This window comes from Bombyx mori, chromosome 10 (assembly GCF_030269925.1).
Source record: "Bombyx mori chromosome 10, ASM3026992v2".
Taxonomy (NCBI): Eukaryota; Metazoa; Arthropoda; class Insecta; order Lepidoptera; family Bombycidae; genus Bombyx; species Bombyx mori.
Window position 1 is genome coordinate 5767563 of NC_085116.1, and position 12926 is coordinate 5780488.

The 12926-nt window shown below is 36.7% G+C and overlaps 1 protein-coding gene across 1 annotated transcript in view; it reads right to left on the reverse strand.

The window, feature by feature from the left end:
- Positions 1 to 5802: 5802 nt before the first annotated feature.
- Positions 5803 to 12926, reverse strand: part of LOC101739751 (ras-related protein Rap-2b) — a 40102-nt gene continuing 32978 nt past the window's right edge. The window contains exon 3 of the mRNA XM_012694091.4: positions 5803 to 7827. Within this exon, the coding sequence (XP_012549545.1) occupies positions 7507 to 7827 (321 nt within the window). The 3' untranslated portion in view covers positions 5803 to 7506. The remainder of the gene's footprint in view (positions 7828 to 12926) is intronic.

Consider the following 12926-nt stretch of genomic DNA (forward strand, 5'->3'; position numbering starts at 1 on the left):
GCCTTACTATTAATCTTTGTAGGTTTAGAGAGAGAGAGAGAGAATACACTTTATTGCACACCAAAACACAATTTACATTCAAAAAAAACAATCAAAAAACAGATAAATTTGTACAATAGGCGGTCTTATCGCTAAAAGCGATCTCTTCCAGACAACCGTTTAATTTATAGAAATTCTGGAAAATATAAAAAAATATAGCAGGTATGTTGCGGTGTACTATAGATAATACATTATAGAAAATATATACATACAATAAACAAAATATATACCGTTTACATATAATATGAAATATATACTTATTATTATATACCAATATACATACTTACATACAATACATACTAATATACTTAAATACACATAATACATCAACAGTATGGAAATAATAAATGATGAACTAAAGTTTAAACTAATTCAATTTGGAATTATTTTAATTTTTAGGTGCAGCCACTTGCATAGTGTATGTAACTACTATTTAACCGATTCTTTTCACGATTTTCACACGTGTTAATTTAAATTCTTTAAGGAAACCGACATTAGGTACGTGATTACGTAGCTTATAAGTTTTTCATTAAACGAAATCATAGTAATTGTAATATATACCAGTTCATTAGTAAAAAGGATTTGCGGAATACTCGCAGCTTACATTGAACTCAAATAACAAAAACAATTTATGTTCACTGTACTAAAGGTAGGTAATTTAGTGAGGGTAGCGTAATTTTCGATACGTATGCAGTACCTATTATCATCTTCGTCGAAATAATTTCATTGTTCACTATGATGGCGGATGTCTTGTAAACTTGACAGAGAAAAATATGAAAAAAATCTTTAATACCATTACCAAATACCATTGCATAGAATAAAGAATAGCTAATTCCATGTTGATTATTTATAGAAGAAACAATATAATCACAAAAATCGTCTTAACGAAAGGCAGACACTAAAATACAGTGTTCAAAGATATTCAGAATTGTGATCCTTTTAAAGTATTAAATAAATGTATCTGATTAATTAGATTCAGTCCGGTTCATCACTTAAAGCTAATTTGGTTTTTATTGTCGTGCATCTTAATACCACGGATTCTGATAGTCTATAAACGGGAAATTTATAATAATAAGCTCAAGTGAAATAAAACGATTATTCGAATATCGTCGGAGATTTAAAAGATTTTCCTGTGAATTCATAAATATTTATGATGTTCTGAAGATTAGTTTCTGTTTAATAGGAAGTGTTGGTGAGCATGCTATTGGCTCAAGTTGTTTAAAATTTATAATTCATTGTCAGTTTAGGCATTTTAAGTTAAACTTAAGTTTTAAGCCCAAGAAACTTAAACCCTGAATTTATTACAGCAATCACTTTAAGTTGCTCTTATTTATTTAAACTTTTAATTATATTTCAAACGGCACGAAATCAACCAAATAGCCCGCGCCGATCGCGTCTTCCTACACAAGCGATTCGCATTATCTCAGCCCGATTCCGAGACTGTCGAATTTCAATTCTACCAGATCGTTCTTAAGTAGAGTATTCGGAGAAATCTCGGCGAAGTTACTGCCCGTGTCTTGGTCGTGGGGTGCCGCCGTGAGGGAGGCTATCGATCGGGCTGGCTGCGCAACAAGTGAGGCCCGGTACAGCTGCGTGGACACACTACCGCCCGGCGCACACACCTGCACTTAATTCGCCCATCGATCTACACATACTTGTGGATTCGCATCGGCTAATTGCAGCAGTTCAACTCCAATTGTCTGAGCGTGGTTTAGTAGATCGCAGATGTAATCTTTCTAACTGAAATCTGGAGGAGGCAAGTAAAAAATATATTTGTCGAGCGAATTATCCGATTATCGGCAAATTTATTTCGCAGGCTGTATAGTTTTTGGTACAAAACTCTTCGTGAATACGATTTTATATCAGTAGTTTAGTAGATCGCAGATGTAATCTTTCTAACTGAAATCTGGAGGGGGCAAGTAAAAAATATATTTGTCGAATGAGTTATTCGGTTATCGGCAAATTTATTTTGCAGGCTGTGTAGTTTTTGGTACAAAACGCTCTTTGTGAATACGATTTTATATCAACCTCAATTCTGTTTGTTTAATAGGATTCTGTAGATATAAACAGAGGGAAGTTTTCGAGACATGTGTGTTCGAAGTACCTACGTCGAAATTTACGATGCTCTATTAAGATATTTATCGTAAAATGAAAATAAAAACAATCTCTTTATTTGTAAGAAGTCAGTTGTTTTTATTGAGAGTCATAAATCTACTGTATTTCATACTTATCTTTTCCATACCAATACTGTATTTTTTTTAATTCAAGCTGAGTTGTACAAATACGGAGAGCTATAATGAGATTATTATTTTCTTAAGAAGAAAAATAAGTTTGTCTGGGCTATCTCATACAGAACGTCTATGCTAAATCGTAATGCTTTTTAAATAATACATTTGATTCCTGCTTTCTTCTACCAAAGGATCTACAAATTGACGGGTAGTTCATGAACCAACGCGTGACCCAAGCATATTATATTACGGGAAATATAACGTTCTTGTCATTCTTGTCATTTGTTCTGAATTATAAAGTTAACGCGAGTGAAATTGCAAGGCGCGTCTAGTCCATATAAAGAATGTTTCTTTTTTTCTATATCGTTGGAGAAGGTGAACGGGCTCTCGGCTTCTTGATATGAAATAGAAAGCATTACATCGTGAATGTCATCATCAACCTTGAGAAATAAAATCTTCCTTTTTGTATTGTAAATAGGTCCCCCTTCTAAATCGCAACGGATGACTGCTTCACGGCACATATTGTCAGAATACTGTTACTGAAGACTTCTGGACTCCTGTTTGGTCTTCCAGCGATCAATCCGGTCGTACAAACCCGACTTACAGAGTATTAGCGTCGCATATCTTCACTGTTTAATATATTGTGAAATTAATTTAAAATAAATTAAAAATTTTTTACCGTAGAAGAGAGCTACAACAAACAAAATGATAAGGTGTACGCACACAGTAGTGAAGAAGCGAGCAACCGTATTCCGCGTGTCCAACGAGGTCATTTTCCATCCTCGCTTATGGTATGGTTGGGAGTTTCTTATTGGGGCTTAATAGAGGTACATTTTTGTGAGAAAGGTGTAAAAACGAATGCAGTTGTGTATCAAAATACAGTCCTGACGAACCTTGTGGAACCTGTTTCTCATACCATGTTCAATAACAGGCACTGGGTATTCCAACAAGATTCGGCGCCAGCTCATAGAGCGAAGAGCACACAAGACTGGCTGGCGGCGCGTGAAATCGACTTCATCCGGCACGAAGACTGGCCCTCCTCTAGTCCAGATTTGAATCCGTTAGATTACAAGATATGGCAACACTTGGAGGAAAAGGCGTGCTCAAAGCCTCATCCCAATTTGGAGTCACTCAAGACATTCTTGATTAAGGCAGCCGCCGATATTGACATGGACCTCGTTCGTGCTGCGATAGACGACTGGCCGCGCAAATTGAAGGCCTGTATTCAAAATCACGGAGGTCATTTTGAATAAACTTTAGTGTCATAAGAATCTGTTTTGTTAAGTTCATTTTGGTATATGAATAGTTACATAATGAATAAACTTGTTTCAATTATTTTACATTAAGCATGTGACAGAATTTATGACCTGACTAGGTACTTACATGACATATACGGGGTGTTCTAATAAGAGGTTTCGATCTTGTGATTTAATTTAACTTTTAATTTTTTTCTTTGGAGTTTGTAGAAAGAGTAGGAGCCGGTGGCCCATAATCGATTGATCGAGATACAAGTGGACAATACGTCCTTACGGAGCCATCAGATCCAATAATTCTTGCATATAGACGCAATAAAGACGCCTTCAGCTCTAACACTAGGAGCAGACTTAGGGACCCCGGTAATCGTACTCGTCGAACTCGGCAAAAAGTTCGACCTGGAAAGTAACCCATACATCAGCCCGCTGAGTTTTTCGCCGGGTCTTCTCAGCGAGTTGCGACTCCGATCCGGTAGTAGATTCATTCGCGAAGTAGTTGCTCTTGAGTTGTTAGATCTTATTCGGAGGCACTCGGGCAGCGGCTAGCAAATTCCACCCCTCCTGGTTGAGCCTTTGCTCGCCCACCTGGTGAAATTGGAAAGGCCTCCGGGCCACCAGTAGTCCTTCAATCATAACAAAAAACAAGTGGACGATTTTATGAAAATAATATGGTCCTGTAAACGTTACAGTTGCACACCCTCTACTTAACAATTAAATAAACATCCAATGATTTCGCTTACAAATAATCGCTTTTTTTACATTACAAAATGAAGCCTCTTTTTTTTTCCACAGGAGAAAATCGTCGGTTTCTCACCCGCACGGCAGTTGGGATATGTGGGAGTCGAACCTCACAAAAATTAGTAAAAGAATAGTCTCTAATAATTCCAATGCCTAAGAATTTCTTGCCAATTTCGATTTTGTGAATTTTATACAGCGCTGTATTGAATTACAGGTTCACGGCTCACCTGTTATTAATTGGTTACGAAACTCAAAGACATTGCGACATGAATATCTTTTTTTTGTTTTTTTTTTATTGCTTAGATGAGTGGACGAGCGCACAGCCCACCTAGTGTTAAGTGGGTACTGGAGCCCATATACATCTACAACGTAAATGCGCCACCCACCTTGAGATATAAGGTCTCAGTATAGTTACAACGGCTGCCCAGCCCCTCACACCGAAACGCATTACTGCTTCAGGGTAGAAATAGGCAGGGTGGTGGTACCTACCCGCGCGGACTCACAAGAAGTCCTACCAGCAGTAATTACGCAAATTATAATTTTACGGGTTTGATTTTTATTACACGATGTTATTTTCCTTCACCGTGGAAGTCAATAGTGAACATTTGTTGAGTACGTATTTATTAGAAAAATTGGTACCCGCCTGAGATTCGAACACCGGTGCATCGCTCAACAAGAATGCCAGACGTCGGACGTCTTATCCTTTAGGCCACGACGACTATCGCCACAAAAGTAATATATAATGTGAAATTTCCAATTGTATTCTACAATGATTATTCCACCCATCAAACTCATGATTGTTTTATGAAAACACGCCGAAAGGTGGTACATACATACTTGTGTAGGCTATAATACGCCGAAGCAAGGGTTAAATAAGCTACGGATTCGCGTAACATATTTGATGGTATATCCTTTAAATGCACGACAAATGCAAAGCTGCAATTTTCCTAAAATTTCTGTACGTAAACAAAAAACTATGTATTTCGGAAGTTGATGAGAAAGCATTTGAAATATTGAATTTCATAATCTTGCAGCCTTTGTTTTATAAAAAAGTGTTTGTTTATTTTCAGAGTCAAATTTAGACTGAGGTTTCTTTTTCATCGGGCATCAATCATATCGCAACGGTATAATGAAGTTTTTACGGAAATGTAAACTAACTATTTAACCATAAAACTGTCAACAACAAAAGCTACCGTTAACCTTTTTGCCTATGAAGGCATGCATAAGGTTCATTTAATCGTCAGTCATGCTGCTCCTGGCGTCGTATTCCTCAATGCTGAGGGTCGTGATCACCCTTCTGTATCACTCTCTCTCTCGTACGATTTTTCTCCATCTCTTTCTGTCTCTGGCTGTGTGGAGGGCGTTGTGAAATGTGGAATCAAGAGCAGTGCTATACATCTTATATGTTTATGAGTGACTATAGCTCTTACATATATTAGGATGTGCGTAGTTTTAAGCAACATGCTGTTTGTTACTCGTGATGTGAAACGCCTAGTCGTACAGGGAAAGGTAGTCGGTAAAAACCGCTTGATAAAAAACGTAGCGTTGGTAAACAATTTAATTATTTCTTCAGAAAAAGTCTTACATGTTTTTCACATCGGAAAATAGTTTTCATTTTTATTAGTGCGACACGATTGAATTTTCTATTATCATCGAAAATACAGGATGGTATTAAAGTTGTTGCAGAACAAGAATAAATTCAGGTAATTAGGTCAGAAGAAGTAATTAATAAACTTATGAGTGCGGACGTATAACTGTGAAAACATATAGAAAACATTATATGTTTATAAAATGTAATGTGACAGGTATGCATATATAATTGTTATATAATTATTATTTTGCATATACAATATGTAGGTACACATAAGTTACATCCAAACATAAATTAAAGTACATACAGTTGAAATAACCCGACTTACACATACAATATATATGTATTTTTGGATGAATTTTATTAATAATACGAAGATGTTTAATTCTTTTAAAATGTAATTACATCGACTATTATTTACAGAATTGAATACATAATTATACTTCTATTTAATAAATAAATCATTTAAGAACGAATACCATATTAAAAATATATTTTCATCCCCCTGAATCTGTAATTGAATAGAATACTGAATCAAAATGCCTTTACCAAATCAAATGTGCGCGATACATTCTAACTAATTTAATGAAAAAGTAATGTTTCATTTTATAAAAATTATTTAATTTGGCTACACAAAATTCACTTAACGTACTCTAGGAGTCAGTGATTAAGTAATTAACTTCTCAAGAATTCTAAATTACCTATATTTTGATTGGTGTTAAATGTTGACGTAATACAATTACATATAATTAGTTGGAGAGGCGTTTGAGGTTGAATTTTCAATCGACAGTGCGTTCAAAGCTTGAAAACTGTTATATTGTAATAATAACTTTATTTTTTATAGTTAATAAAATCTAATATATGTGTTCCAATTTTATTGTATTATGAATAAATTCACTAATTATATTGCCACGAGACACCAGTAAAACTTCAATTAGTTCATAACATATTACATACATTTTATATTTAATTGAATCTATAAAAGATTAGATTACCGTAATAGAACTACCTTACAACAATCCAGTCACTGTTTCCATTCTAGATTATCACTTTCTTCTAATTCATCACTCGTTTACTAACACTTAAAAGATTAAACATTGGCGTTAATACTCCATCTACTCTATATGACACATATATTAAAATGTAGCTACGTTTAGGAATGTGTAATTCACAGTTAAACTTAGGTATATCACATAAGAAACGTTTTAATACTAGACATCAACTCGAATTAGAGGAACGATGATATGAGGCGGCTGTAAACTGAGAATAGTATCACGTATCCATTAAGATTATAGGATCATGAGTGTATTTGTATTACGAGAGCTTAATAATTAAATTTGACAGTATTTAGATGAAAATTTAGAAGATAGTGACAACATACACGTAAATCGAATATAAAAGTCTTATAAAAACGTTATTCATAGATTAATGCGTACGTTCGGCTGATTCTGTGCGGTGTTTTGCATCAGGAAAAATGTTATCTACTAGAAGATATGCACAGAGAACACTGACGTCTAATCTTATAGTTGCCGACACCGCACTTTTCTGAACGACGCTCGATGTTAAAATAACTTAGCAGATTTAGGTCGAGCGTACTGATACAGTGAAGGAATTCGCGTACTGCCTCTTGTCCTAAATCTGCACGATATAAAAGAATTTAAGATATAATGCACGAATTGCGTTTGCTGTGTCGCTCTCGTATCTGTTGGAGGTGCGCGAGCTGAGCCGCGGAGGGGACGTGGGGCTGATGGCTCGGCGTCGATGGGGTCGGGCTGGTTCCCGGCGCGCCCTGTGGTCCTGTCGGCAGCGACTGTCGCCGGCGTCGCCTCAACGCGGGCGACAAATTGTACTTAACCTTCGCCTGTACCAATAGCTCCTTGAAGATCTGCGATACGTTAATATTGTCTTTGGCGGACGCTTCCACGAAACCGTTTTCCCAATCGACTGTGACTACTGATTCTGTTGTGTGGAACTCCACCTGTGGACAGGGTGAGAATTTCAAATTGAATGCGCATATTACGAGCTCATCTCAAAATTCAATATGTAGAAGGGAATACCAATTCACTGTCCACCAAGTATTTCTTTATTTTTATTGCTTATATGGGTGGACGAGCTCACAGCCCACCTGGTGTTAAGTGGTTACAGGAGCCCATCGACATCTACAACGTAAATGGGCCACCCATCTTGAGATATAAGTTCTAAGGTCTCAGTATAGTTACAACGGCTGCCCCACTCTTCAAACCGAAACGCATTACTGCTTCACGACAGAAATAGGCGGGGTGGTGGTACCTACCCGTGCGGACTCACAAGAGGTCCTACCACCAGTAATTACGCAAATTATAATTTTGCGGGTTTCATTTTTATTACACGATGTTATTCCTTCACCGTGGAAGTCAATGTTGTTTATTTTTTAATAATAAAAATAATTATATTTTTGTTGTTTAATAATAATCATATAATAATATGTAATAAAACGGGTATTATTATTTAAACATTACGTTCGCTGCCAATTTAGTCATGTAAGCAAGCGTCCGTTACTTTAAAAGATCAAGACTTTTAAAATATAGCACATTATCTTAAAGCCAGCCATTACTCAGTCAAGCTCCATTATCGAGGCCAAGAATCCTGGTCATTTATCTTCAGTCTGTCCGTAACCGAAAAACGCAACAGCTTTACGGGTGGCATACGTAATGAATTTTCAGTAAATCCAAAGTTTTTTATTTATCTTTTGTTGCTAAGATGGGTCGACGAGCTCACGGCTCACCTGGTGTTAAGTGGTCACCGAAACCACGTCAATACGGTCGCCCATCTTTAGCTATGAGTGCTAAGTCGTCGTTTTTACTGTACAACGGCTGCCCCACCCTTCAAACCGACACGCAATGCTGCTTCACGGCAAAAATAGGCAATGTGGGGATACCTACCCGGGCAGGCTCACATGACGCACTACCACCAGTAAGTTACGCGTGTATTGAAACCTCTGAAATGATGGTAGGTGCTGAAGCTGCTAATCCCTGATACGATACCAAATACACACATACTATCGTAAGATATATTATATACCTATATTTAACCAGTGGTTTTAATGTGGCACGCAATGGAATCCGATTGTAATAGCACGCAGGGAATTCGCCTAGAATCCTCTTGCTTCTTTAACGGTCCATATTAATGACATGTGAAGTCGTCGTGGCCTAAAGGATAAGACGTCCGGTGCATTGGTATCTAGATGCAACGGTGTTCGAATGCCGCAGGCGGATACCAATTTTTCTAATGAAATACGTACTAACAAATTTTCACGATCGATTTCCACGGTGAAGGAATAACATCGTGTAATAAAAATCAAACCCGCAAAGTTATAATTTGCGAAAATACTGGTGGTTGGACCTCTTGTGCAATAAGAAAAAATATAAAAAATATGAACCTTCTAAGTAGATATGTCATTATGTATTTGCTTAGCTTAGTAAGTTATTATTATTTATAGGGCTGTGGTATTTATTGTGGTTTTAGTTTCTAAAGCAGTTTCTTTATACCTTTACAAAAATAATGGATTTTGCGTTCGGCAGACTATCAAGCTGTTCACAATGGGTTACATGGGTAAGTGGACAGATAAGCACAAAAAAATCTTATTCTCCAATTATGGAGGGTAGAGGTAAGGAGAACCGTCTCTGTGTGTGAAAAAGTGTCTGTTGAAATCTGTTAAATAAGGGTGGCGCTAGAGTAGCAACCGGGTAAATTAAAAAAAGACGCTGAAAGTTATTAGAATAAGATAGAGAAATAAAAAAGGACGAAAGAACTGTAAGCACTACAAAATCACAAAAAGTAATTTATTTAAAGCTGATAAGAAAATGCAATCGATGTCTCCACGTTTTACCACAGCGATAATTTTAGGTTATATTGACGAAATTAGTTTGGACTACGTAAACATGCGAGGTCTTGTATATTACACTGTCACTAACTACTCCAGTAATTAAATATATTAAATTTCCTAACTCAGCATACTTCAATCAGTTAACAGCTGCTCAATTCATATCATACCCTGTGCCTATGCTAGCGCCATTCTGGAGAATTATTGAACTGTTATTTAGTGATGAAATTGGGACACTTTTTGAAGCTTCTTCCACATGAGACGGTTCTCCTTACTCTATTCGCCATATCTCCAATGTAGATTGATTTTTTTTAAATGCTGTTGTGGGTAACCATCGTACTAGGCAATATATTTCACAGATGCCTGATCGTGCTTACGAAATTTTCTAACAAACGTGTAGAGTGGGGAATATTCAACATGTTCTACTTTTGAAATTAGATCAAGCAATTTGTCAGAGTAATGCCAAAACCATAAACGACAATCTTGTCGTGCTAGCTAAAACTAAAGTAAATTTCGGGCAACCGCGCGTGAACTCAATAAAGAAGTACAGACACATACATTAAAATTATCTCGTACGTAAGCAATTAGCCAACCCGAATATGCCAATGCGTGTGGCAGTTTAACGACTTTTCATAAGATTTATTACCTGAACTCGTTTTATGAGTTAATGCTTGGCATTTATTTATTTAACAGACTAGCGAATTTATAATAACAGGGGTTAGGGTATGAAATTGCCGTTCTATTGTTATATATAGTTACTTCGAATTGACATAGAAGCTTCATGGTTTGAGATTTTTGTGGATTTTCGAAATTTTGATTTCAAGAAAGAATCATATGGAAGACCGCCCACACAACTGAATAACAATGATTTGAAAGAGATAGTGGAAGCCGATCCGAGCCAAACTACCCAGAAATTAGTGACATGGCTTTACGTTACCTTACTAACAATACTGACCCATTTGCGCCAAATCCATAAAAAACAAACATGAAAAATGGGTGCCTCATGATTTAACTGATCTGCAGAAAGAAATGCGTGTTGAAACTTGTGTTGCCTTGTTGAATTGATACAGAAATGGAGGAATATTGGATCGAATTGGGACATGTGATGAAAAGTGGATTCTTCAATCGTAAGTGAAAAATGCAATGGCTGACCCCAGGTCAAACGCCGCAACAGTGTCTTAAAGCAAAGCTTATCAATAAAAAGGTAATGGTAACTGTTTAGTGGTCTCAGCATGGTGTTATTCACTATAGCTTTCTCCAATCTTGTCAAGCATTAGCGGCAGATGTCTACTGTGCTGAACTCTGAACAATGATTGCAAAACTTACTGTGAAACAGACCCGAGTCATGAATCGATCTTCAATATTATTGCTCCATGATAACGCGAGACCTTATACAACACGAGACACCGTTTTAACTCTACCAGAACTGTTATTAAAAAACAATCGTCACCCTTCGTATTCGCTAGACCTTGCTCCAACGGACTACCATTTTTTTCATGATTTGGACTATTTTCTACGTGATAAAAAGTTTACTTCCCAGGAGGCAGTACAAAATGTTTTCAAACAGTTTTTAGGATCTAGATCACCAGAGTTTGATCACAAAGTCATAAATGACCTTCCTATTAAATGGCAGCAATGTATAGATAATAATGGTAGCTATTTTGATTAAATAAATATGTTAAATAATAAAAAAATCAATTTTTCAGTACAAATCGGCAATTTTATACTTTAACCCTTAATATTATCAAAGGGATTGTAAACCTACATTAATTAAATTCGTTTGTCCAGAGACCGAAGCTTGTTTTGTAGCGGTCAAGATAATTGATGAAATATTCCGCTAATCCGAGGAATTGTGGTGAGATATTGGAAAGCAAAACAGTGTCTTGATTTATGCAGTAATTCGATATAAAGAGGGTCTTGACTTTGTGTGTAACAAAATCATATCGTAATTAGTAGGGCATTGTGATTAAGACGTGTAGCTATGAGATATCTTAGTATGTGTCAAAAAAAGCCTTCGTAGCGAAACATTCCAATAAATATGAGACGATAAAAACTTGTGTTTGAAGTAGAGAATTCTCTGGAGTGAATCTCCGAGTGGAGTGAATTGAACTTAGTTCAGTTCAAACCGTTGAAGACACAAGTTTGCGCGTTCACTGCGAAGAAAGACTCATTTGTCATGTTGCTGCAATTCCAAGGAAGCAACCTTCCAAGAGTATTGGGATATTTGGGGTCGATATTTCGAGCGATGTCCAATTTCGGAGTCATTTGGAGGGCAAAGCCAAGTTGGCGTCAAAAATGCTGGGAGTTCTCAATAGAGCGAAGTGATACTTCATGCCTGGACAAAGACTTTTGCTCTATATAGCACAGCTCTATAAAGCACAGGCAATAAAAAAATGTGTGTGTGTGCAAGTCACATACGGTAGAAGTGAAACTTATAAAATTTAAAAATAACCGTAAGGATCAACTACTCCGCACTGCATAAGTGCAATGGAGCAGCCGCACCCCGGGGGAACCACCTGCATGGTCACAGTACCCCTACGTCAGGTAAGTATGATTTAGCAAGAGAAATATGAAAACGTCTATCAACTGTGTAACATCTCGTCACGGCGATTCAGGAATAGTTGAATTTACGTGCAGGGACATCTGTTGATAACAAACTAAATAGAAATAAAATAAAGTGGCGCGTAATGGAAGAAATTAAGATGGCGCGTAACCGAAAAACGTTACATACGTTTTTTTCTCCCTACGTCGATAAAGAACTTTCACTTCAAAAATATAAAAAAAGTATAACAATGGAATGGAAGAAAAGTTGCTTGTTTCGTTTTCCTGCTATTAAAAAAAGAAAGAAAGGGGGTGTGAAACTGGAGCTATTAAAAACAAACATAATTGTTTTTCTTCTCAGTGAAAGTTGGATTTTTTCAAGCTTGTTTACGGGCAGCGGTGCAGAAGGTGCACTGAGGCGGATATTGGAAAGTCAGCGGAGACTCCCGGCTATTATGCGCTGGGTTCCGGCGCGGCCTATCGTTCGGAAAACTCAACTCACTTGAAGCAATGTTAGCTACAGTTCCATAAATAGCGCCTCATTTAGAACCTGCTGTTTATTCGATGTTTATTGTTTTTTTACCGTTTTTTTTGTCGTTAGTTAGCTTAATCACGAAGGGTAAGTTACTTTAAAATTCAAGAAACCATCTATTCTTACATAAAGATAGTGCGTT